At 48.6% G+C, this 25,605-nt stretch overlaps 1 protein-coding gene across 3 annotated transcripts; it reads left to right on the top strand.

Moving 5' to 3' along the window:
* The first annotated feature begins 1,189 nt into the window (after nucleotides 1–1,189).
* Nucleotides 1,190–10,904, top strand: Nrn1 (neuritin 1). 3 transcript variants are annotated; one of them, XM_078020499.1, is made up of 3 exons: nucleotides 1,190–1,301; nucleotides 6,391–6,535; nucleotides 9,699–10,904. In XM_078020499.1, the coding sequence occupies exons 1-3, from the start codon at nucleotides 1,205–1,207 to the stop codon at nucleotides 9,925–9,927; spliced, it is 471 nt and encodes a 156-aa protein (XP_077876625.1). In that variant the 5' UTR covers nucleotides 1,190–1,204; the 3' UTR covers nucleotides 9,928–10,904. The 3 variants fall into 3 exon arrangements, with proteins under 3 accessions (XP_077876625.1, XP_077876626.1, XP_021583542.1); XM_078020500.1 differs by lacking the exon at nucleotides 1,190–1,301 and adding an exon at nucleotides 1,884–2,176; XM_021727867.3 differs by lacking the exon at nucleotides 1,190–1,301 and adding an exon at nucleotides 5,162–5,255.
* Nucleotides 10,905–25,605: the final 14,701 nt, after the last annotated feature.

Genomic DNA, 25,605 nt, shown 5'->3' with positions numbered 1-25,605 from the left:
TTCCCGGAGCCTTGGAGCAAGCAGGGAAAGGAAACACCGGTGCCACCACGGCGCCCCGGGACGCCGGAAAGGCGAGCCCCCCTGCCGCCCCGCCCGCCGGCCGGTGACATCAGCAGGGGCGGGGCAATGTATCCGCGGCTCCACCCCCAGGGCCTGGGCTGCTACCTAGGGGTCTGTGGTTTTCCCCGCACGCGGGAAGCCGCCAACCAGAGCAGGCGCTCGGCTGAACGAAGTGCTGCAATCAGACTCCCTGCGGCTCTCGCGTCAGCCCCTCACCCTTCACAGCCTGTCCCACCGCCCCCCTCTCCTTATTTTGCACCTTTCTCTCCCTTTTTCTCTGTCTGTGCATCTCCAAATGACTGTGTATGGGGAAGCCAAGATGGGCATGCAAGTGGCACACTAACTGGAGAGACAAATTTCATGCCATATCCCCTTAATCCGTTTGCATTTCTACCTTATTTCATAGCTTGACATTCTCTCATATGCAAAATGTGGGAGAATCGTTTTTCTCCCCCCCCCACCCCCGCCCCAGGCTTAAGGGAAAAGTTATTCGATGCCTTCTGTAGTATTTCATCAAAGAAATTAGAATTTTAAGCTTTGTGGTGAAGGAATTGGGAGTGGGAGACAGCGCAGAAAAAGAAGTAAAAAGAAACCCAAAGCTTAACAGCGTTTAGAAAGGAAATAACTATTTTTCATTCTCGACTGAGTGTGTCTTCTGCAGCATTTTGCACAAATGCAACTGCAGAACCATTTCGTTGCAGATTAAGTAGGCTGCGTCTGCATAGGGTCTGTGCGGGATCTTCAAAAGACAGTGCAGGTGTATACGGTCCGGGTGTGCGTGTGCGTACGTGATGTACGTGTGTGCGTGTGTGTACGTGTGAGTGGGACCCAACCCCAAGAAACGCATCAAGATCAGAAACAGGAATGCACACTGGCGCTTGCCTTGGAAATTTCCTAAAGCGCTTAGAGTTTGTAAATCACTAGTATCCGAAAAATTGTCAGCAGAGGCTCTCTCTCGGTGCCCTGCCCCCCCAAATATAGGTGTCCGCGGTGTCTTGTGAAGCAGCCTTTGGCCCAGGCGGGTCTTGTGAGTGGTGAAATCCACAGAGGGCACGCTGTGTATATTTGGGGGGTCCCACGTGTGCGGCCCAAACCCCTGGGGCCTGGGCGTGTGCGCGCGCTCGCGTGTAGTGTGTGTGGGCGTATGTGTGTGAGTGTCTGCTCGTGCCGGGGGCCGAGCTGTGTGCTCACGCGCTCCAAGCTGCGCCCAGAGCTCAGCTGCAGGGTTGGAGAAAAAGAGGGTAGGCAAGTGCTGGGGGGGGGGGGGTGCGGGAGGCCGATTGGGGGCTTTTGAATTGATGGAGTTGGCTTAGCCGCTTTTCCCTCTCCGGCTTGAGCTCCTTTAAACCTCGCTGCTGCTTCGTAGGAAGGGGGCTGGATTCACTGTAGCTGCTGCAGGAGGGGGAGCAGGTTGAAACAATCGAGTGGGCGCGCCAGGACTCCCCGGCTCCAGGCGGGGAGGGGAGAGGGAGCCCCCATTCTGCGCAGGGAGGGGGCGGGGTTGGAGGGGCCCAGCAAACCAGGAGGAGGCGGGGGCGGTCGCTGGGATGGGGGAAGCGGTCACCCCCAGGAGACAAGATTTCTTTCGGATCGCACATTAATTGGAGATATCTGATTAATTTGAGCTTCTGATGACTATAAATGGCGATTCTCTACCAAGGTGTCTATATTAAAAAAAAAATCGTTCCGTGTCATCCCCCACGTCAGGCCTGCTCGTGGGCGTGAGGCTGTACTTCCTCCGCCCCCTCCTAATGGAGTGAACCATTCCCAGCTCTTCCTCCCTCTCTCTCTCTCTCTCTCTCTCTCTCTCTCTCTCTCTCTCTCTCTCTCTCTCTCTCTCTCTCTCTTACTCTCTCTCTTTCTCTCTCCCTCTCTCTCTCTCCACCTCTCTCTCTTTCGGTCTCTTCCTCGCTCCCTCTCTTTCTCTCCTCCCTCTGCCTTCCCCGTGCATAAAGTCTCCGTCGGAACTTGTTGGCAATGCCTATTTTCCAGCTTTCCCCCGCGTTCTCTAAACTAACTATTTAAAGGTCTGCGGTCGCAAATGGTTTGACTAAACGTAGGATGGGACTTAAGTTGAACGGCAGATACATTTCACTGATCCTCGCGGTGCAAATAGGTAAGTGGCCGCCCGGACCGGCTCTCTCGGCGGGCGGCCGGAGACAACCAGCCCCGGCCAGAGGGGCGGACGCGCGGACCGGCTGGGCCTGCAGCCACCCCGGGGTGCAGAGAAACCTGCAGAACCCCGAGGGGGTGGCGTTGGCTCCCGAGGACTTGGGCGTCCCGGGTTGAATTTTTCTAAAGAAAAAGAGACTCCAAACGTTCTCCAGGAAAATTGTGCGGCCGGCCGGCCGGTGGTTTTTCCAGAGGAGGTTCCACCGTCCCCCTCGCCGTTTTCCTCCAAAGCGCCCATCCATTTTTGCTTTCCTATCTGGGGTTAGACCCGGTTCGGTGCGCTCTGGGGCAATGCATCGGGCCCCCGCGATACTGCAAGATACTGTTTTTGAAGGGTCGAAAGGTGAATTCAGGAAAAAGATGGCTAGCCAGATAGGACTGGAAAGTTTTATGTGCAGAAAGCGAAGATATTCCAGGGCTCCGCTCAAACTGCTGCATTTAGAACTTTGTCATTCTCCCGCCCCCTCCCCCCATATCCTAGCTGCAGCATTTACACCGGGCACCGCAGACTCGGTTCAGAAGCAAATCGAGAACGACCAGGAACTCTAGATCACATATTTTATTATGCTTACCATTGAGGAGGGTAAACTGAGCCAAATATACGTGAATATACTTTTTGAGACACGTTTGCCTGTTACTTTATCCAACACTGTCTGCATTTTGTACATAGGAAATGGTTAAGAAGTGTTTGCAATATGTCATGTCGGGTGTTTGTTATTTTTGTTTGTTTGGGGTTGATTGTGGACGGATTTATTGAGTCACCATTTTATGTTAAGGAATGTTGAGTTGGTAGTTACACTGCCATGGGGCTTTTTAAAGTTTACATTTTTTTTCCATCCAGAATGCAGAAAACATTATGGGAGTAGGCATTAGAAAAATTCCTTTTTTGATGCTGGTTCAGAACATTAATTAACATGGCCTAAAAGTGAAAGTGAAGCAGGTTATTAATAGAATGGACAAGAGAAAAAATAGAAACTCTTCAAACGGGTTTTTTTTTTTTGGAGATGGAGGGAATTGTTATCTCCTATGAATTCAGGCTGTAGCATTCTTCTTTGCAGACAAATCCTTGCAGTATTTTGGTGGGGGCTGCTTTAGGGAATTGGTTTGGGGCAAGAGAAAGAATACAAAACAATTTTTCTATATGAGAAATGTGGAGGACACAGGATTTGGGGTTCTCTGGACATTAAAATTGATTCTTTGCAATGGGATTTTATGCAGTTAACATGATTTTGAGGGATCTGGTTGTTTGTTTTGTTTTTATTCCCCAAGAACATTATAGGATGTTAGTGTGTGTGTGTATGCAGGATGTTGCTGTTTTCCTTTAATTCTAAGGAATGACTTAATGCTTCCAGTCTGGTTGATTTGAATATTTGACATTAGTTCAAAGAGCTGCAATAAATAAAGAACATTTCTAAAGGCAGCAAATCCCTTAAATGTTGCAAATAATTGCATTGGCATTTTGCAATTAGCCGGAGAATTTTTAGGGAACAGGAGAGGTAATTGTTTTTGAGACAGGGGTTTTAATCCGAGAAGGTTTGTGCTGTTTTCTCTGTGGGAAATAACCTTACTTTGAGAATTAAAAAAATAAAAATAAAAAGCAGTTGTGCATGAGGGATGTGTTTTGAACACATGACCCTCAGACTGAAAATGACCGCTTGTAGGCTATGGAGTTGAAATTGAACGTATTTTTTCCCCTAATGTCTGCTCTTTCCTGCACCAGAGCCTCAGTCTTTATTAATTCATGCCTGGGAGCTGTCCCAAATCACTGACATTTGGCAAGAAAAGTGGGGGTTGGGGAGGGGCGGAGAAGAGGAGAGAGTGGTGAACGAATGAAGATGCGGTGGGAGGAAGTTTGGAATGAATGAGAGGTCGAACGAATGAATGAACGAATGGAAACCGCACAAGACAGGGACGAAAAGGAGGACAGAGAAGGAGCCCGAGTTGCCTGCCCAAACTTGCAGAAACCGGGTTCAGAAAGGACTGCAAAAGGGACACGGGGCTGCGACCTATTAGGGTCGCGTGCACCTGCAAAATCTGTCCCGTGCACAGGCTCTGGCCTTCTGGTGCAGGCTAGAGCCCAAGGAGTCAAAGTTGCAAAACACAGAAAATTTCACGACTTCTTATTTTACACACGCACACACTCACACATGCGCGGTTTGCAGGGTCTTCTCCATAGCGGCGCCTAGAAAGATAACGTGACAGAACGCTTCCCGCCCCCAGCGAGCCCCAATTCCCGTTTTAAAAATTGTCAGTGCGTCTTAGGGGCCTCTTTTTCGACACCGAATTTTTAGGGGTGGAGGTAAGGGGTGGGGAGAGAACTGGGACAGAGCGGGAGAGTGGTCTGTATTTTGTTTCTTTTCTCTGCAACGCTGTGCGTAACGTAGGAGAGGATGATGCATAGGGTTGATTCCACTTTGAGTTTTATTATCACAAATATTCATTTGTTCATGAGATACTGTCAGTGTTCCATTTGCTATTATTGTAGTCGTAAGGAAGGGCATTTAATTTTTGTGGAGGTTTCTGAAGGTTTACGCATCTGCCCCAGCTGAGGTCGAAGTTAACCCTGGTCCCTTCCCCAACGTTTCCCGTTCCGGATTATAAAACGCAAGACCCGCCTCGCTCTTCCTGCAGCAATTTGTACACCGTGAGCTCTCGGAGGTTGCTGTGGGTTCCATCACCTTCCCCCTGGTCTGCGTCTGGCCTAGCGCTTGGGGACAAGAGGATGCGTGGGGGAGTGTGTGCGCGGGGGGGAGAGGTGCACGGTCCTCCCGGGACACATTCACAGGCGAGCGGCAGCAGCCAGGACACTGCGGAGGAGGCTCGCGCACCGAATCCTGGGAGCTAGAGGCCGAGCCACCCTACATTCTCCCCGCCCCAACCGCGCAGATTTGGGTTTCTCTAGCGCTTTCCTGGAGCCCCAAGTGCTCCTGGCCGCTAGGTATCCAGTCTCAGGCTGGTTTCGTTGGCCTTAGGGTGGAAAGAAATGGCCACCGCAGCGCCCGCAGGCCTGGAGCCTGTTTCTGGTACGGAGCCTCGGGGTTTGGTGGACTTGAGTCCAGGAGCAAGGAACTCTGTGCCGCCCGGGTTTTCTCCTCCTGTTCTCCAGCCGCCCCATCTTGCATCCCGTCCCCCCACCCTCTGACGCAACTTGGAGCTAGAGGCCGCGAGTCCCAGGAGGCCGCGAGCTGGGCGTTCAGCAGCCTGTCTGGGACCTGGAGAGGAAAGGTCTAATTCCGCTGCTGTCCCGAGTGGTGGCGGGCCTTTCCCGGGATGTGAAGGGTGTGTGGGGAGGTGAGTGGCGGACAGAAGCGGTGGAAGGAAGCAGGGGACCCGAGATAGTGTAGGTGACCTGGGGCCACCCGCGCAGACACATCCGTTCCCTGGCCTGGCTTGTGGCCCTGACTGCCGGGACAAATCAATCCCATTGGGTCTTGAGAAATGTAAACTGCTTTTTTCTGTGGGGCAAAAGCGAGTGCATCCAAGGGTCTCTCGAGGAACAGATTCCACGGTAGGCATCGGTTTTATAATGAAACAATCCATTTCGGTGACCTCCAGTGGCTTCCAGAGACTTTATTCATCCATTCATTCTGAGCACCCACCGAGGACCCCGCGCCCAAGGGCTATTGGCGGGAGGTGGCCTCGGTCCCGATGCTTGCCCCCAAGTCCGTCAGCCTTCCTAGGCTAGCCAAGCCCCTGCACTCTGTTGTCCAGACCCCTTCTCTGTCCTCAGAAATGGAGGATTACACTGCTAGAGACGTGACGGGGCTTGCTGGGGGAGTGTTGGGAGACGAAGGAGGGAGTGAGGAGACAGAGAAATAAAAGAGATGAGGGAGGTGAGAAAAGGGGGGCGATAGAAACAGAAAAAGATACAGAGCGCGATTCAGGAGGGAGCTGGAAGGAATGGACTTTCCTCTCTCCCACTCAACCCACATCCGTTCACGCACAGACGGTGCGCACCAGAGTCGTGTTGGGTGGATATCGGCCATCCCCAGGCCAAGTCTTTAGGTCACCTTTGACATCGGTGCTTCCCGAGGCTGGGCCATGAGAGACACAGCTCCATGGGGCAAGGCAGCAAGAAGTCGGGGACGCCCGGGTGGGCCTTGGGGCATCAGGGCAGGGTCAAGGCGCTGCTGACCGGTGTACCCTCCTCCCCCGCAGCGTACCTGGTGCAGGCCGTGAGAGCAGCGGGCAAGTGCGATGCGGTCTTTAAGGGCTTTTCGGACTGTTTGCTCAAGCTGGGCGACAGTATGGCCAACTACCCGCAGGGCTTGGACGACAAGACGAACATCAAGACCGTGTGCACGTAAGTGTCCTCTCTGGTCCGCTGGGGTTCTCTTCTGGGGGCGCTGCTGAGGTCAGAGTGCCGCGCCTCCCCGCCTGAGCTCAGCGTACAGTGCCAGAGTAAATCTGCGCACTCTCGCCTTCTGGCTCTCACCCCCAGGCCCAGGCCTACGGACAAGCCCTCTGGTCCCTAGGCCCAGTCCTCTGGTTTAGGAAACTCCAGAGCCTGGGGTGGACTACAAAGAAAAAACTCCCACAGCGGCCTGGTCCCAGCTCCAAGCAGCCTCAAGGGCTCACAATGAGGTGCATGCACCCAGTCCACCTGAGAGAAGGCCTGGGGCAAGGAACCCTGCTACTAGTTCCTCATTCCGCAGAATCTCTGCTTTGAGGCAAACTTTAATTATTACCTCTCTCAAGGATAAGTGACCTGCTAAATACCCTGAACAGTTGGTTTGGGTTTGAGGACCTTTGGGGGGTAATTCTAGATTTACCTAGAGGCTATAGTCACTGGCCTATTATCTCCACTTTCAGTGATATATGGCCCTTTCAAAACACACCAAGAAAATGCAGCACAAGCAAGGAGGCCCTGGCTTCCAGTTTCTGGGAGAAGGGCTGAAATAATATTTTATTGTGTAGCAATGACTGCCCAAGAGGAGAATGTCTGGGCTGTCTGGTGACTGTGCTAAGTTTGTAGTCCTTTCCTAAGCTAGAGGTAGCCATCCTCCATGCTTTTCCCACCCCTTCCCCTATCTGCACTGTCTCCTCAGATTGCCGAAGGCGCAGGCCCAAAGGAAGGGGAGAGAGACTTCATGGCCAGGCCCAGAGGTGTTTTCTCAGAGATTAGCTAGAAAGTCTGCTCCCACTAGCAAATGAGGTAACCAGCACAGCACTGTTACAGCGGACCTGGGACATTAGAAATTTGCTGCAGACCTTAGAAATTTCCCCAACCTCTGCAACAGACACTGCCTTTATTTTTTTCAAAAACAGCTGCTTTCTGCCACCTCTATAATGACCCTTCCAATACAGTCAAGGCAAGAGGTATCCCTTATTCCCAGACATTGAAATGACCATTTTCCAGGCTTTTCTTTTTATACTGTGAAGAAGTCTTCTCTCCCTAACTGGGAAGAGTTTATTTCAATTACAACTGAATGAAGGTCAATCATGCTACATACTTCCCTGAATACCCTATTGCCCACCTGGAGCCACAGCAGCTAAGTGGCTGGTACCTTCTTATCAGAGTAGGAACAAATACTTAATTCCAAATGTCTGGTTAAAAGTAAGAATGTATCTCCTAAGGCATGCCAAGGTTACATATAAAGGAATTACCAATGCTTCTGCCATTTTCTGGAACTTTCAAGCTATTTAAATATTTTAGCAGGACTTTGGTCCTGGAAAACCTGGAGTGAGAAGGCCCCTCCCTGAGGTTGCAGGCCATAGTTGGTCCCAGGCCTCATTCACTTGGTGGTGCTAATTGATCAACAGGATAAAGTGCACCTCTCCCAGCTTCCAAGTGAATTTTTTTTTTCTCTAGGAGTGTCCCTCTTCTAGGAAGGCCCTATCCCCATCTTGGGGTACATAAAGAAAGCAGTAATTTAGAAATCCTTTGGGAGGTGCAATTACACAGGAGCTCCGCAGGAGAGCTGTCCCTGGGCTTCTTGGTGTGCCAAAATCTTGCTATGTATTACAATCCTGAAAGTCCTACACCCTGCCCTCCTTAGTCCTCATAAACTAGAGACTCAACAGGGGTCATGAGAAGACAGTCTGAACCAAGGCAACCCAACAAACATTTATGATTTCCCTATTAGCCAGAAGATGGGGTGGGAGTGCAAATAAGGATAAATCAGACACTATGGTTGCCTTCAACATGCTTACGGTCCAGGCGGGCCACAGAAGAGGGAGAGAACCAAACTGCCGGGAGGGCTGCTGCTGTTTTCTCTGACTCCCAGGGCCGGGGTGAAGTGGGAGCCAGCCTGGAGTTACCGAGACACACAGATCGACCCAGCTCCGAAAGGAGACAGCGCCCCAGGAATCGATCACGGCTTGGGATTATATTTAGTTTCAGGATCTATTTTGGGTTTTCAGAAGAAAGGGGAACAATAAAAAAAAAAAAGAAAGAAAGAAAAAAAAAGAAAGACAGGTTGGATGAAGGTTGTGGGGGCGGGGCTAGGAGCCCAGCCCAGCCTGGGAGGAGGAAGTGCTGTTAAAAGCTCTGCTGCGAGAAATGACCGGAAGGGGAGGACGAAGAGCCGGGTCCTAAAAGGCTGGCAACGGTGGGCATCGTTACACCCCGAAGGCGGTGGAGGCGAGGACCTCTGGGGTCTAAGCCCACCTGAAAGACTGGAAGAGGAAGCTTGCAGCGCGCAGGCCTGGGGCGCTGGGGGTTGCCAAAGCGGGAGAAGGCCCTGGAGCAGGCGCCAGGTGCCAGGCACTACCACTCACCGACCTGGGCAGGGCAGAGGCAGGCAGGCGTCTCTGGATGGAATCTGAGCCGCAGGACTGGGGAGGGCCAGGCGGGAGGGCCTCGGAGGACCCAAGCAAGTGGAGAGGCAGAGAAAGAGGAAGTAGGGGGACCGAAGAGAAGAAAAACGGAGGGAAGGGGAAACCGAAGAGAGGGAAAATGAGGAGAAACGGGAAACAAAAGGCGGAGGTGGGGGTGGGAGTGGGAGAGATGGAGGGCGAAGGCGAGAGTACCGCAGCGAGGAGGAGGGAGACAGAAGGGGCGAGGGGGAGGAGAATGTGAGAAGCCAAGAGGGGAGGGCCGTACCCGAGCAAGTAACCCATCTTGCAAGCTAAGAGGCATTAATGGGCGGCAGCTTGCAAGGCTTAGCACTGTTTTCCCAGCCTTCCCCAAGGAGGGCGAGCAATCTGTTGGCGAAGGCCGAGGTGTGCCAGCGCAGTTGCCGCGGGTGCAACCCGGCTGCCGAATCCGCCACAGGCGAGCTAGAGGGGGAGCCACCTAGGTGAAGGGGCGCCCGAGCCGCTTTGACAGCGCTTCTGGCATGGGCCGAGGTCCGACGACGAGTCGCGACCTGGCGCAGCCTGCTGCGGGCGAGCAGGTAGGAAGGGGCGCGCCCTGGCAGATGGGCGAGGAGGCCGTGAGAGGGGGTCTCCGGGGCGCAGGTCCAGGGTCCTCCCCGCGCCCCCAAATGATCCTGCTTCTTCTGTTTTGTTCTGTTCCTCGCCAGATACTGGGAGGATTTCCACAGCTGCACGGTCACAGCCCTGACGGATTGCCAGGAAGGGGCGAAAGATATGTGGGATAAACTGAGAAAAGAATCCAAAAACCTCAACATCCAAGGCAGCTTATTCGAACTCTGCGGCAGCGGCAACGGGGCGGCGGGGCCCCTGCTCCCGACGCTCCCAGTTCTCCTGGTGTCTCTCTCGGCAGCTTTAGCGACCTGGCTCTCCTTCTAAGCCAGCTCCCCTCCGCGCCCACCCACACTCACTCCATGCTCCCGGAAATCGAGAGGAAGATCCATTCGTTCTTTGGGGACGTTGTGATTCTCTGTGATGCTGAAAAAAAAAAAAACACTCATAATAGGATTGTGGGAAATCCTGATTCTCTTTTTTTTTTCTAATTTCGTTTGATTTCTTGTGTTTTAATTTGCCAAATGTTACCAATCAGTGAGCGAGCAAGCACAGCCAAAATCGGACCTCAGCTTTAGTCCGTCTTCACACACAAATATGAAAACGGCAACTCACCCCCATTTTTATTTTTAATTTTTAATTTTTATTTTTTTGGCAAAAGAATCTCAGGAACGGCCCTGGGCCACCTACTATATTAATCATGTAAATCACATGAAAAATGATGGGCTCCTCCTAATAGGAAAGCGAGGAGAGGAGAAGGCCAGGGGAATGAATTCAAGAGAGATGTCCACGTGGGAAGCATATGGTGAATAATTCACGCTCACGTCTTTCTTCCACAGTATCTTGTTTTGATCATTTCCACTGCACATTTCTCCTCCAGAAAGCAAAATGACAGATTATTGGCTTTAGGTTTTTTATGGGTAGGAGGGAGAGAGGACAGGGTTGTGGCAACTCTGGCATCATGGTAAAAGGTGTGAAAAGCAATGCTGCTAAGGTCACTGAGGGGTTAGCTTTACCTGCTGTTGTTGATGCATCTTTCAAATCCACTGCCTTTATTTTCCCTCCTCTCTCGTTTTAGCTGTTACACATACAGTAATACCTGAATATCCAGTGGTATAGATCACAAGGGGGGGATGTTAAATGTTAATCTAAAATATAGTTAAAAAAAAGATTTTGACATAAAAGAGCCTTGATTTTAAAAAAAGAGAGAGATGTAATTTAAAAAGTTTATTATAAATTAAATTCAGCAAAAAAGATTTGCTACAAAGTATAGAGAAGTATAAAATAAAAGTTATTGTTTGAAATGGGGGTGTCGCTTTGTTTCCTCCACCAAGTTCTCTGGGTACCTCAAGGGACATACAACGCCGGATGATCAATTAATTCACGTGTTCACAAAGTCACTGGATAACCTGAAGGCTTCAAGCAGATGCTCCTTAGCTAGGACTCCTTGCCACGACCCCCGAATTTCTCATTCTTGAAAGGGGAGGGGAGGGAAATTGTTTTAAAATGTATTCATTCAAAAGCAGAGGTCCCTTCTAGGTGCGCAGTGCAGAAACTGGGCTTGCGCGTCGGGGGGGGGGGGGGGGGGAAGGCGCTGGCAGACGCAATGCCAAGTGGCCAGCCAGCTGCCCCCCACCTCAGGTGGGTCTGAGCCCTAACCACGCTCCTTCCAGGCCGGTCCCTAACCACGATTCGCCTCTTCCTCTGCGGTGGCCAGAGGCAGCTTGCGAAGGAACCGCCATTAAGGGTTCCAGCCGAGGGGCAGAGACTGTTCCCTGGCAGGGATCAGGTGAATCCTTTCATAATTAATAAGGCAGCTCAGTTGAAATGGCGAGGAGACGGGCCCTATTGATCGGCAGTCGAGATGCTTCCACTTTTTCCTATTTATAGGCCCCTCATGGCCTTACGAAGAAGTAAACATTCCAGAGTAAACAAGGACGGAGGAGACCCAGGTCTGGGGTCCGCGCGGGCAGAGGGTAGGTTGGGGGAGGGACAACTGCACGCAGGTCTCCGGGTTCATTGAAATCGAAATCTGATTTCTTGATGAAAGTAGAGGGGAAAAGGGGGCTGCGTGGGGCGGGGGCGGGGGGCGTGTAGGGAAGGGAGGAGGATGAAGGGAGAGCTTGGTGGCTCAGCAGGTTCCCGCCCGGCGGAGCCCGCAGCCCGCCGCAGGGAGGATGAGCCTGGGCTCTGAAATGCAATGTGTAAACAATCGCTGGTGTAACAGTTCATAAATCAAACCCAGTGGGTCGCAGCCCAATCTGCATCCCCCCCTACGATTGAATTCCAGCAACACATGCGTCCCTGCGCCCCGAGCAATGCAAGCTGCACGGATTCTTAATGGCAGCATCTATTACGGCCTCCCGTTCACGCACGCGCCGCGCGGGGGCCACTCCCGGGAATAGTTTTACGCGCTACCTCCCTGCCAGCTCCCTCCTGGGTCGATCCCCTGTTCTTAGGCAAAACCAAAGGAGTTCCTCTGCGCAGCCGCCTGCGTGGGGCAGTCACTCAACCCCAAAGGCTCCGTGTTTTGGAAAACAGTTGGGTTTTGTTTGTTTCGTTTCAATGTATATAAACAGAATCTCATACTAACCTGAGTTCAACCCCTGGAATTCAAATTAAGTGGTTGGGAGCCTGTTTTAAATCTATTCAACGAAGGGGAGGGGAAAGGGGGAGAAAGAGGGAAAGTCTTCTCTGATCCTTTTTTTTGCCATAATAGTTTTGTTTTCTATTTGCAAATCGTTATCTTTTCCTGGGCAACCTGTGCGCACCACCGAGCCCCTTGCTTGCTGAAATAAACGGTTTTGTGGGGGAAGTGAGAACCGGGTGACTCGAGGAGACGCCCATCCTCTCGCAGAAAGCTTCCCACCTAGAAATCAATTTCCTAGAAGAGCTGGAGAAAGCCAGACTGATGGAGGGACTGAAGGTACCACGGGGCTGCTGGGGGCGGGGGGGGGGGGGGATGCGAGCTAGGGCGGCTCCTTTGCTCTCCCAACAGGGGTGTTCTCCAGGTTGGATGCCCTAGAAGAAGAGCGCTCCAATGCCGAGTTCTTCCACGCCCCCAGCCCACCCATCCCAGTCGTCCGAGGAACCTCGAAAGCTTAGTGCCTTGTTTGGGGGCTGCCTTGCTCTGTTCAAGGCCCACGCTCACGTGAGCGCTTGGAAAGAGCTCCAGGAATGCAGGGCGAGTCTCAAAAGCACCAGCTTCTGCGTCTGATTCGTTAGAGAAAGTTCCTTCTCTGGGTGATTGTTGAGATTATTATCGTGCCGTCTTCGACTATAATTTGCTGTTTAATCATGATGACATCTCCATATGCTAGTTGACGTTATTGTTCTTAGGCAGCAACACGGTGAGCTTTGTTGCCAGTTCTGGGAGGTGATACTAACCAGATATGTCCCATCTTGGAGTTGGGCTGGGAAGTGGGCGTCCAGCCCAGAGGGCCTCCTCACACCAACCTCCGCCTGGCGCCAAGCGTGGGAGCACCCTCTCCAGCCATCTGCACCTCGCATCCTCCCATGGCTCTCCACCTGGCCCGCTCGCTCGCTCGCTCTGGCTTTGAGCTCTGGAGGAGCTGTTGGGACTGGGGAAGGACCGCTTTCATTGAAGTTAAAACTCGCGAGTGTAGTGTGTGATGATCTCAGTTGTGAAAATACCAGAGAGGTCAGTTCCAAGTCCCAGCTTCATCGTAGGAACCCCAAAGACCCTAGGAGCGGGGAGGATGATTAAAGGGAAGGAGACAGCAAGTGAAAGCCAAGGCCAAGGGCACGGGAAACAGGAGACCACGGGGAAAGACTGGGGAAACAGACCCCAGAAGTAGAGTTAGCAGAGGAGGGAGCCCAAGGCGCTCAAGAGAAACACAGAGATGATACAGAAACTCAAAGTTGGAAAGAATAGAGCCGTGGAGGAGAAATAAGGGACTTGTTTTCCTTCAGGACTCTCAGAGGAGCCAGTGACCTCAAGCTCAAGGGCACCCCCCCACAGCCCGCCCCAGGCCCCAACACACACACACACACACACACACACACACACACACACACACACATTTCCTTTCCGCAGGCCAAGGCCACAGGACCCGGTGCCTTTGTACTGGGTGAGCCAGCACCAGCACTAGCAGGAGCAACAGCACGAAGCCTGCTGCTCTTGCCCAGAGCCTCAGGGCATCCCGTGATCCAGGCAGAAATGGATCCAGGAATTTCCCTTTGGGAATTTTCTCTCAAATCCCAGTAGAGTCCTTTCTGTAAGGGTCTTCCCTGTTCTCTCAGCCCTCCTCCACCAGCCCCTCCACACAGCAGGCTCTGCTCCCAGTTTGTCTTTGATGACTCCCTACCTCCTTAGCCCATGGACCCCCAGGGAAAGACCACTGCCCCACTTTTCCTTCCTCCAGAGCACCTACCAAAGGAAATCCCAGGTGCTGATCTGCATCCCTCCACCTCCTGGCCCTGAAAACAAAGTGGTGGGGGTAGATGGAAGGAAGGGAGAAGTGAGCGGAGGCCAACTTGTAGGGGCTCAGAAGAGACCCTGCATTTACCCCCTCTGTCCCCGCCCCCAGTCTCTGCAACTGCCGAGGCCAGGAAGCCCAGGAACTTGGGAATGCTGCAGCTTGTGTCTCACATACCTGCATACCTTCCCCAAAGAGAACAGCACCCAGAAGCCCCACAGGGGCCCTTTCCTAAGGTCAAGGGCTGGGGAGCTTCAGACCCAAATCCATGGCTCAGGAAATCCCGGCCCAGCTCTGCCCAGCCAGGTCAGACTCCCACACGCTGCACCACCCACCTAAGAGAGGGCTCTTTCTCCCCTCTTACTCGCCAACCACCCCAGAGTGGGGGTGGGGAGAATGTAGCATTCAGTTCAGATTTGGGCCATGGAAGGACATCACCTTTAGTGTGGCCTCCCAAAGCCAAAAGGCAGGCTCTGTCCTGTTCTGTGACCTTCTCCCACAGTGCCGTAGACAAGGACTGCCCCCAGACCATTCTATCCCAATGGGCTCCTGGTCTGCAGTCCTGTCATTCACCTCCCCAACCCAAGTCTGTGGGTTCTCCCAGCACTGGATTCCTCCTGTAGTTCTGCTGCAGCTTCTCTCACCCACTCCTTTAGTATGACTGTTCATATTATATTCATCTCCCCCAGGTTACAAATAAAACATAAGGTTTTATAACCATTGAAGCAATTCAAAGATACATGGGGGGGAGGGGTTGATCCTCCTCCACTAACAGATGTTAATAGGTGGATGTGTATTCTTCCACACCTCCCCCCAGGTGTGTGTAAACATATATTGACATATACCTATGGGAGGTGGGAATTTTTTTTCCATTGGGATATATTTCTTTATGGCCAAGTTATTCAAGATCAATAACTAAACATACCACTTTTTTTTACTAGATATATAATATTTCCTAGAATGCCATAATTTAATCTTCCACCTACTTATGGGCATATAGGTTTTTCAAGTTTTTTGGTTTTTTCTCCCTTTTTTGTGCTCTACATATATTTTGTCATAAATATTCCTGTTCAAACACTATTCTGTACCACTCTGTACTCGTTTTTTTTTTCTTCAATAGAATAGAGATTCTCAAAGTTGGATTGTTGGACAGAACCTATATGTATGTGTGCTTTAATTTACAAAGATGTTGAATTACTTTCCCAAAGAATCTAGAGAGTCCATTTCCCTACACCCTCATCAACATTGATAACAATTTTGTTGTTTTTGTTGTTGTTGTTTTTAATCGACCCAGCAGGTAACTTTGTCACTTTCTGGAAGGCCAGCCATTCCTGAGACTCACATTGGATTCTGATGGCCACCAAGGTATCCTCCTGAACATGCAGGAAAGGTCTGGCTAGACTTTGAGTCCTCCTCCCCAGAACAGTGGCTAGGGCCCCACAATTAGTGACTTTTTTTAAAAAATACTTTTCTCTTTTTAGTTGTCAATGAAACTTTATTTTATTTATTTACATGTGTCAAGTGCTCCACCACTGAGCCCCAACCCCAGCCCAATCAGTGACTTTTATTCAAAGGCAGGGAACAGTTCTCCTGGAACCATCACTAATCTGACATTGCTGACATGGATGTGGGAGCTTAGGGCTTGTGAGTGAAGGCTGGTGAGGTAGGGCTCAGTGAAGCCCGCCAGCATGCCAGCTCCATGGGTCCATGCTGAGGCTGCGATCCCCTGGCCTATCTGCAGAGGAGGGCAAGCGATGGATGGAAGGAGGCATTACAGGAAAAGAAAACAGCAGCCTAGAGCAGTAACTGCTGGATCTTTCTTTTCCTTAATCAATAAGAATAAGAAGCTTCTACAGGCAAGATCCAAGCAAGAGTGAGCAGCCAGGATTGAACCATCTCTGGGGGATTCTGTGAACAGAGATCCAGATCACACTCCCTCTCTGCTCTCTTTCCACCCCAATTACTCTTCCTATCAACAACAACAAAATAATAACAATAAATTTGCTTCCACTGAGCACTTACAACATGCTAGGTATTTGCTAAAACTCTGCAAATACTATCCCCTTGTGTTGGCAACCTCTATAAGAGGATTGTATTATCCCCACTTTGCAGATGAGAAACTGAATTTTAGAGAAAGGATAGTAACTTGCCCAAGAACAGCAGGAGGCAAGAAAGAGAGTTGAAATTGGAGTGCAAATGTGTTTCAAGAATCTGTTCTGAGACGTCACTTCCCTTTGCTTGTTCTGTTACTATTTTGAGCCCAAAGAGAGCTAACACAAGTAAAAAGACAACAACCATAAAGAAATGTAAATCCTGTGATAGGCAGAATAAAGACCTTACAAAGATATTTGTGTCCTATTTAATCCTTAGAAACTGTAAACATAAAAATAATTAATTTTTTTTAAATAATGCAGAAGGAATTAGGCTGCTTATTCACTGAGTATAAAATAGGGATATATTCTGTATTGTTCCTGGGGGAAAAGAAGCACAGTGGTTCTTAAAAGTGGAAAATGGAGACAGAGGAGGTCAGAGTCACGTGATGACCACCCAGCATTGTTGGCTTTGAGGTTGGAGGAAAGTCAATACCAGTCAAGGAATTTGGGCAGCCTCCAGAGACTGGAAAAGGAGTCTTCAAAAAAGAATATAACCCAGTGATTTTTTTAGCCCAGTGAAACCAATGGTCAGATTTCTGACTTACAGAACAGACATCGAGATAACCAAAGTATTGTGTAAACCACCATGTTTCTGATTATCTGTTACGTCTGTGAATAGAAAACTAATACAAGTCCCAACCTGCATTGTAGCAGAGGGAGAGAATACATTGTATCCAGAGAAGACATGACATTTAGGAGTGGACGTGCTGGGGGGTTCTCTGTTTGTGTGCGTATTGGGGTAAGGTGGAGACTTCATTTCAGCTGGGGGGGGAATAGGGAGGGTGATATGTGCAGAGAAAGAGGACATTACGGGATAAATTTCTAAGGAAAAAAAATTGTGTTGTCGTCTCACAATGTCTTCACATAGGACCTTTTTCCTTCGTGGTCTCCAGTAATTTAATAGACATTCTGGTAAGTTCTTTGGTTCCGTAACAGTTACAGGCCTGCCCAGATATGAAAAGTTCATCACCTCAGTGATCGATGTCTTGATGATACATTCATGAAATCCATCAGCAGGTAGTTATTCTCTGGATAAATCACCGTGACTAATGTTAGCTACCCACCTTATCCTCTGGACAAATCCTAGGCCGGATTGATTCCAACGGCAGTGGCATTTCCAACTTTGTACATGACAAAGAGCACAGAAGGAGGTGGGTCCTACCTCCATGGACTATCTGAAATGAATCACTTGCTGCGGCTGTCTGTCACAAGAAGGAAGAAGTGCAGGAAAGATCAAATCCAGGTAGACCACAGGCACTACTGCCTTCCACATCAAACTCCTTACAGTCATCCAAACCCAGTAAAGAGGGGAGGGGGAAAGGGCCTCTTTGTCCATCCTGGGTCAGCCAGGCCACAGATGGTTTGGGGTACGTTACTGTGCCACTGGGGAAGTCTCTCCGTGAACAGGTGCCAGGCCGGGGTGATTGATTCCAGCCAGTCACTGACCCAGACACCTGGGCCTGCTGCCGTCTTTCCCTTTCCTTGGAACCATCCGTAAACCTCGGCGAGTGACTGTGAAAAATGGCTGTGGGACCCTCGCAGTCCCCTGGTCACCCTGTCTGACTGTCGCCTGAAGTGCAGTGAATTGTGATCTCCCTTAAGCAGAGAGAGAAATCCCAAGCAAAGTGGTCCATTTAACTCCCGTCAAACACAAATCCTTCAAAATAGGCAGCTTGGAAGGGGACCCAGAGCGTCAGAGCCCCTGAGAAGTCCATCTATCAACCCCAGGCTGGAGCTGTGGTGAGGGTGTCTGTGCACCAGCCCCAGCACCCTGATGTCAGAGCTGCTAAGTGAAGTGTGCACAGCTTCTACCTGTACACAGAAGCCTTTGGGCAGTGTGTGTGTGTGTGTGTGTGTGTGTGTGTGTGTGTGTGTGTGTGGTGCTGGGGATTGAACCCAGGGCCTGGTGCATGCCAGGCAAGCACTCTACCAACTGAGCTAGAGCCCCAGCCCAAGCAATGTGTTTTCTTGAGAATCCATTCTTAGCCTTTGATTTTTGCACTATTTTCTGCTCTTTTGAACAGAATGGGGGTCAAATTGTATTTCTGCCATTGGTTTCTTTATAGCATTTGCTGATTTTTTTTTTCCTATTTCTGAGTAGCCCTTGGACACTTTTACAGTTATCAGAGAAACACGGCTTGGTCTTCAAATCTTCTTTTAGGGGTCTCTATAAATTCAAGTCCAAAATGTACTTGCGGATCCCTTCTTACACAGATTTAGCTAACTCTATATTCTCTAACTCATGTACTTCCTAATACATGTAGAGGTGTACACAGAACTATGGGCACAGGCACATGCACACGTGTGCCCTTACAACTTTGAACTCATGTCCTCCATTTGGTTTTTGGATCTTGCCTTTTGGATCTTGCTCAATTGTCTTTAGCATTTTTTGTTTCATACCCCACATGTTCCTCCCCTTCAGCTTATAAACATATTGAAATCTCTTCTCTTGCAGCCTGAAAGAAAACTCCCTTCCCTGTCTAGGTTGCCTTTCCAACACTGTGACAAAATACCTGAGACAAACAACCTAAAAAGAGAGAAGATTTATTTTGATTCACAATTTCAGAGGTTTCGGTCCATAGTCACTTAGCCCCATCACTTTGGGCCTGTGGCAGCACAGTATAGCATGGCAGGAGCACATGACAGATGAGGTCTAGTCACCTGACGGTGGCTGGAAAGTGAAAAAGAGATGGAGGGGCAGATTCCCAATATCCTCTTCAAGGGCACAACCTCAGGAACCTAACTTCCTCCCACGAGGCCTGATCTACTGAAAGTTCCACTAGTTTCCAGTAGCAACACAGGCTGACTACTAAGCCTTCAGCATAAGAGCCTTTGGGGACATTTAACATGCAAACCATAATGATGTCCACCCTATTCTGTGCTCATCCATTTTTCTGTCATGATCCCCAAAGTGGTGCCTCGCCCAAGGCAGATGCTCTGTAAATATAGGAAGAATAGGAGCTGGGGGGCATACCTCAGTGGGAAGGCATGTGCTTAGCATGTGCAAGGCCCTGGGTTCAATCCACAGCCACAAAATAAAATGTGCATGTGTGTATGTGCATCTGCATTCTTCATTTATATGTGTGTCTATATTTAGATGTGAAGAATACATGAATGAAAGTATTAGAATGTGAAAGCACATATGGAATAGAGATTTGAAATATTCCTTATTCAATAAACATCTTTTATAGAGACATGGTGCTAAGCATGGTGGGAGATCCCAAGACTAGTGAAAGATAGTCTCTGACTTCAGTGAGCTTATAGTGTGTGTGTATATATTTCATATATTGAAGAATATATATGAATATATGAAGAAAAATAGAGATATGAAGAATGCATGAATCCTTCCCTTCTGTCTTAGTTCATTTCTGTTGCCAATAACACAATATCACAGACTGTGTGAACTATGGAGAAAAGAGGTTTATTGTGGCTCAAGGTTCTTGTCCAAGACGGAGGGGCTGCATCTTGTAGTGGTCGTGATGACAGAGTACTAAGGGGGTTCAGATCATCACATAGAAAGAGACTGGGATAATGTGAGACCTAACCAAACCGGCCCTTCTAGAAGACTCAGTCTTGAGATAGCCCATTAATATGTGAGTCCATTTATCCCATGAATGAATGAATCCGTTCATGAGGGCAGGGCACTAGTCACCCCTTAAAAGTCCCACCTCTTGATGTCATGTACAAGGGATTGTCTCAATGTCAGTTTCAGAGGGGACGAACCATGTTCCAACTGTGGCTCTTCTTTACAGGTGTCCCCAGGTGTGCTCCAGGGCCAGGTCCTTCTCTGCCAGCTGCAGACACTCTGCCCTCCTTGGCCTCCCCCTTCTTTCTCATTGGTATTTTACCCTTCAAAACTATCTTTGCAGTGTTGCCAAGGGTCCACAAATTAGAAACTGGAGGCAACCCAAGAGGGAAAATTAAAGGGCTCCCTGGGAGCTGGGGATGTGGCTCAAGCGGTAGTGCGCTCGCCTGGCATGCGCGGGGCGCTGGGTTCGATCCTCAGCGCCACATACAGATAAAATAAAGATGCTGTGTCCCCCGAAAACTGAAAAATAAATATTAAAAAATTCTCTCTCTCTTAAAAAAAAAATCAAAAGGCTCCCTGCCTGATCCTATCTGCCTTCTTCTCTTACCTCACCTGCCAGACCTTTCTCTGCCTTGGATGTCCCAGGATTATTCAGTCTCAATGCCTTTATATTCTTGATTTCCTCTGCTTCTCCTCAAACATCTTTGCCTGGGAGATTCCTTCTTGTCATTTAGTTTCAACTTCAACATCACCTCTTCAGAGACACCTGCTCTGACCTTTCACTGTAGAGGGACAACTCCCCACCCTTTGAGTGCTCCCCAGCGAACAGGTGTTATCACATTACCTGGTTTTGTTTCATTTCCAGCGTATAACATTTACACAATTTAAGAAAGAAAAAAAATCACTGGTTAACACGGCTGTGTTCTCTAGGTTTTGGTGCCTTGGGCAAAGCTGTGGCCCAGGCCTTGTAAGAACAGGCACTTTTTATGTGGTTCTTTGGCTCCTGAAAAACCCTCATCTCTCTCCAGACCTTTCCCCTGTCTCTTGCCTGAATTTTTACCTAAGCAATCCAGGTTTTCTCTCCACCACTCAGCTCATACCTTGGTCCCTCTTGGATTTAACAGTAAACTGTAGTGGAAAATTTGTTCCTGGACCCCCCAGTGAATGTCTGAAACAACAGAAAGTATTCAACTCTATACATACTATATTCCTATACATATATTTCAATGGTAAATTCCAGGACCTTTTCACTTAAAGGAGACACTTTACTGTTTCTTTATTGTATTCAAATTTCCAGTATCATAATCATCCCACTTTGGGGCCATTTATAAGTAAAATCAATGTTACTTGAACACAAGTACCATGATACCATGGCAAGTGACCTAATCAACAAGATGGCTAGTAAGTAACTAATGGGAGGATAGCATATATAGTGTGGATACACTGGGCAGAGGGATGATTATGTCCCAGGAATAATGGAGCAGGATGGCAAGATATTTGATCATGCTACTCAGGATGGCATGCAATTTAAAACTCAAGAATTGCTTATTTCTGGAATTTTCCATTTAATATTTTTGAATTGGGGCATACCCACATGTAACTGAAACCATGGAAAGCAAAACTGAGGACCAGGGGAGACTACCTCCACTAAGTAGCAAATGCTGGGTCCCCTCCAGAGGATTCCGTGTCCTACACAGGCAGCCTCTACAGGTGTGGTAATTCTGGGGGAAGCTGGTGGTAGGGCCAAAGGTACTTGTCTGATCACCACAAGGGTCTGCTGACTGCCCCAGGCCACAGTCAACGAGCCTCAGAAACTGATGTCCCATTACAGTAGAATAGTCCAGATAGCATTCAGATCAAATCCCCATGGGCTCAAAGCCCCTGCCTAGCTGTCATCTGTACAAATACAGACAAGGATAAGGTGATATTTACTACACGTTAATATTCACACGTGGGAAACCCTACCATCTTAGAAAGTACTAAGATGGTTATTTTTAAACAAATTTCATTCCAATGAGTGATCTTATTTTTGCTGTAATATGGCATAAGATATGTATCAAACTGCTACTTTGCTAAGTAAAATCAAATCCTGACTCTTCAGGGTTGGAAATAGAGAATATCCATATGAGGGGGACCCCCATTCCTTTCCCCCCATGATCTGCTGCAGGAGATTCACCGTATTTCAAAAGACTATCCTGGCGAGGGTCCTGTCTGGGAATTGTCTCTACCACTGCCAGGAGACCTGGAGGGGGGTGGTACTATCTCCCTGTGATTCCCTGGCCCCTGGAACCAACAACCCTGGCTGCACACTTCACAATCTCTTGGGAGAATATTTTGTTGTTTTTTTTTTCAAACACAGGTGAGCCTGGCCTGAGCTCTATTCAATCTACAGAATCCAAAGGTCAAGAGAAGGACTTCGGAAAATGTAGTTTGGAAAATTCCACAGATGACTCTGGGACAGAGCCAGGGTTGATCCTCACTAAAATGTGGATGTACAGCCCACGAACGTATCCACTAATCCCTCATTAAACAGCACAGACAAGGCGAGAACATTTTTAGGAGATGTTACTAAAGACCTGGGGTGAGGAAACGGAATACAGAGAGTTAACACCCAAACAGATGAGCCAGATTACAACTTTCTTCACCAAGGTTCCTGACAGCACCCGTCGGAAAGGAACAGGAACCTAGAAAGAAACTCAGTTAATGTGAAAATACAAGAGAAGTTTGCATAGACTAGTAAGTGTGGGACATGCTACCTACTTGCTCCCAGGATTTTTAAAAAAATTGTTTATTGGTTCATATTAGATATACATAACCTTATGATTCATTCTGAAATAACTGTAAATTCATAGAATCTAATTTGCTCTAATTCAGTCCCCAGTCCCCAATACGTTCCTTTCCCCTTCCTCTACCTTCCCCCATTCCCCTTCTACTCTACTGATCTTTCTACTATTTATTTAGCTTTTTTAAAACTGTTGTCTTGTGGATATACATAATGGTGAGATTCAGTGTAGTGCAGTCATGTGTGCACAGTTCAGATTCATTCCACTGTCTTTCCCTTATCCCGTCTCTCCTCCCTCCCCCTCAATTCCTTTCTTCTACTTCACTGATCTGTTTATTTAATGGAATTTCACCACCTCCCTGTTTCTCCTCCCCACCCTGCCTTATTTTGGATTTTGCTCCCAGTCTTGGCAGACACCATTACCTTGCATTTTGAAATCTTCTACAGGAAAAACCTCATTGAGATCCGTTTAACCCTTAGTTTTCTGCATATATATCACTGCAGAAAACCTATAATCAAAGACATCCTAAAGCAGATCTAGATTTTTTTCAAAGCCCCCTGTCTAGGCTGTGGCACTGGCTGGGATCTCTCTCCCTATCCACGTGATCCTAATAGCATTCCTGTTAGCTAAGGAGACCCCTCCTCTTTGGGCTGATTATTCTCCTCTGACCAAAGCTCACCCCTAGGCTGGGGGTGTAGCTCAGTGGTACAGTGCTAGCCTAGCACACATTACGCCCTGGTTCCATTTCCAGTCCTACAAAAAAGAAATGTACCCCTAAACACAGAGCTGCTTCCCAGGTAATGTACCAGAATTCAATGCATTTTGTCCTCTGTATCTGTAGGCTTTATGTCCTTCGATTCAACCAACCATACATGAAAATATTCGCAAGAAAAAAGAATCACATCTCTACTGAACATATATAGACTTCTTTTTCTTATCGTTTTCCTCTGAACAATATAGTATAACACCTATAGAGATAGCATTTGTGCTGTATTAGGTATTACATCGTCAAGAGATGGTTTAAATTCTACAGGAAGAAGTACATAGGTTCTAAGCAAATGCTACATCGTTTTATAGAAGCCATACAAGCATCCGAGGGTTTTGGTGTCCACGGGGCGCTGAACCAATCCCTGAAGATACTGAAGGGCAACTGTTCAATAAAACTTAGGTCTCTTCAAGAGATGTACACAACATAATAGAAAAGGGGTCCTTATCTTAAGACATGAAATCTTGCAGCTAATTGTCCATCCAGAAGAGGAGAAAGTAAGCTGATACAAATCCAAGCCACCTTCCGCATGGCCCGCAGCGGGGCTCACGAATTTGTGGTTGCCCCAGTAAATACAGCTGCAGGCTCTGTTTGGAACGTGGCTGGGCCTAGGCTGGAATTTTTAAAAGTTGAAGTAAATGGCAAACGTTGTCTACAACAGTACCTCCAGATTCTCACATCTAAGGGGTCCACTAGCCTTGGTAAGGATATAGCTCCCTTGAATTCTCTTCCTGCAGGGCTGAGATCAGAAAAGGATAAAGTAAAAACAGGGAGGAGAAAAAAGTTCTCCAAGACTAGTGGGTAAGGACGACAAAGAGAGAGGGGACGTGTGCTTCCTGGGCCCTGTTTGGATTCGGAGCATTTTTTCCCATAGACCATTGTTTCTCAACCAGGGGTAATTTTTCCCCCAGGAGATATTTGCTGGTGTCTGGAGATGTTTTTGATTGCTACCCCTGGGAAAGAGACACTGCTAACATCCGCAGTGCACTGGATGGCCCCAAACAATTATCTGTCCTAAAATGTCAGTAGTGACAAGGTTGAGAAACTTTGCCATAGACACAGTGTGTTTGGTAATTAGCTTAACAACTCAGCTACGGTGACCGAAATAGATTCTGAAAGTTGACTTTAAAATCTGGCTATCTGTGTTCATGAGATCATATAAGTTTTATTTGATCAAATATCAGCAATTCCATGGCTCCCACATAGTAGGTCTGCACAACACCTAGCTCAGTTTCTTCATAGCACTAATCATAAGTGGAACAGCCTTTTTGGCTTGTCTTTAGTTAATAACTGGGTGCCCCAATTAGGTTGTAAACTCCTAGAACACGTAGAGCAGACTCTCAATAAATATGGGTGAGTGGATCCCCGTCATTGGCTTGTGTTTGTTGTTTTAATCAGCTTTTTCGTTGCTGTGACTAAAAGACCTGACCAAAAGAACATTTTCTGGGGAGGAAAAGTTTATTTAGGGGCTTATGGTTTCAGAGGTCTCTGTCCAGAGACAGTCAGCTGGAGTTTGAGGGGAGGCTGAACATCATGGCAGAAGAGTGTGACAGAGGAAAGTAGCTTACACGATGATCAGGTAGCAGAGAGAATAAGCTCAGCTCACCAAATATATACCCCAAAGGCAAACCCCCAGAGACCCACCTCCTCCAGCCACCACTACCGCCTTCATTCACCACCCACTTACTCCCGTCAAGGAATTAATTCACGGATTGGGCTAAGGTTCTCATAACCCGATCACTTCTCTTCTAAACCTTGCAATGTCTCACGTGTGAACTTTTGGGGGACAACTCATATCCACGCAGAGGCCGTCTCGGGCCTGGGCTTCCACATCTACAACACTGTGCCCAGATCTCTGCATATAGAGAAGACAGTCACTGACTGACTGATCACCAAACATATCCATCGACGAAAGCGAACGAATGAAGGGGCAAACAATTAACTTTGTGTTCTGTTGTGAACAGGGAATAGACATGCGTGCGACATGTGGAGGATGTCTTAAGAGGAGGTGAATGTGCAGGCTATTTTTTTTTTCTCTGTACTTTAGGTTTTTCTCTCTAACACTTTGTCCCACGGAATGGGGAGAAGAGTACGCAGTCAGCCCTCCGTCTCTGTGGGCTTGACATCTGCAGTTTAAATCGATCTCAGAAAATATTTTAAAAACCAAAAACTTTGCATCTGTATTGAACATGTACAGACTTTTCTTTCTGTCATTCTTCCCTTAAAACACAGCATTATTGCACGTTGCATGAAGTATGGCAGGTCCTCTAGAGATGATTCAAAGTGCACAGGAAGATGTGTAGCAAACACATACACGTCTATGCCAACGCCGTGC

Source organism: Ictidomys tridecemlineatus, chromosome 8 (genome assembly GCF_052094955.1).
Source record: "Ictidomys tridecemlineatus isolate mIctTri1 chromosome 8, mIctTri1.hap1, whole genome shotgun sequence".
Lineage (NCBI taxonomy): Eukaryota > Metazoa > Chordata > Mammalia > Rodentia > Sciuridae > Ictidomys > Ictidomys tridecemlineatus.
This window is presented reverse-complemented; position numbering and strand designations above follow the sequence as displayed.

Excerpts from the sequence above, each read along its gene's own strand:
- Nrn1 (XM_078020499.1), top strand. The coding sequence starts at position 1,205 with ATGTGTGTGAGTGTCTGCTCGTGCCGGGGGCCGAGCTGTGTGCTCACG. Across the intron at positions 1,302-6,390 it reads CAGGGTTGGAGAAAAAGAGG|CGTACCTGGTGCAGGCCGTG; the intron begins GTAGGCAAGTGC and ends CCTCCCCCGCAG. Across the intron at positions 6,536-9,698 it reads AACATCAAGACCGTGTGCAC|ATACTGGGAGGATTTCCACA; the intron begins GTAAGTGTCCTC and ends GTTCCTCGCCAG.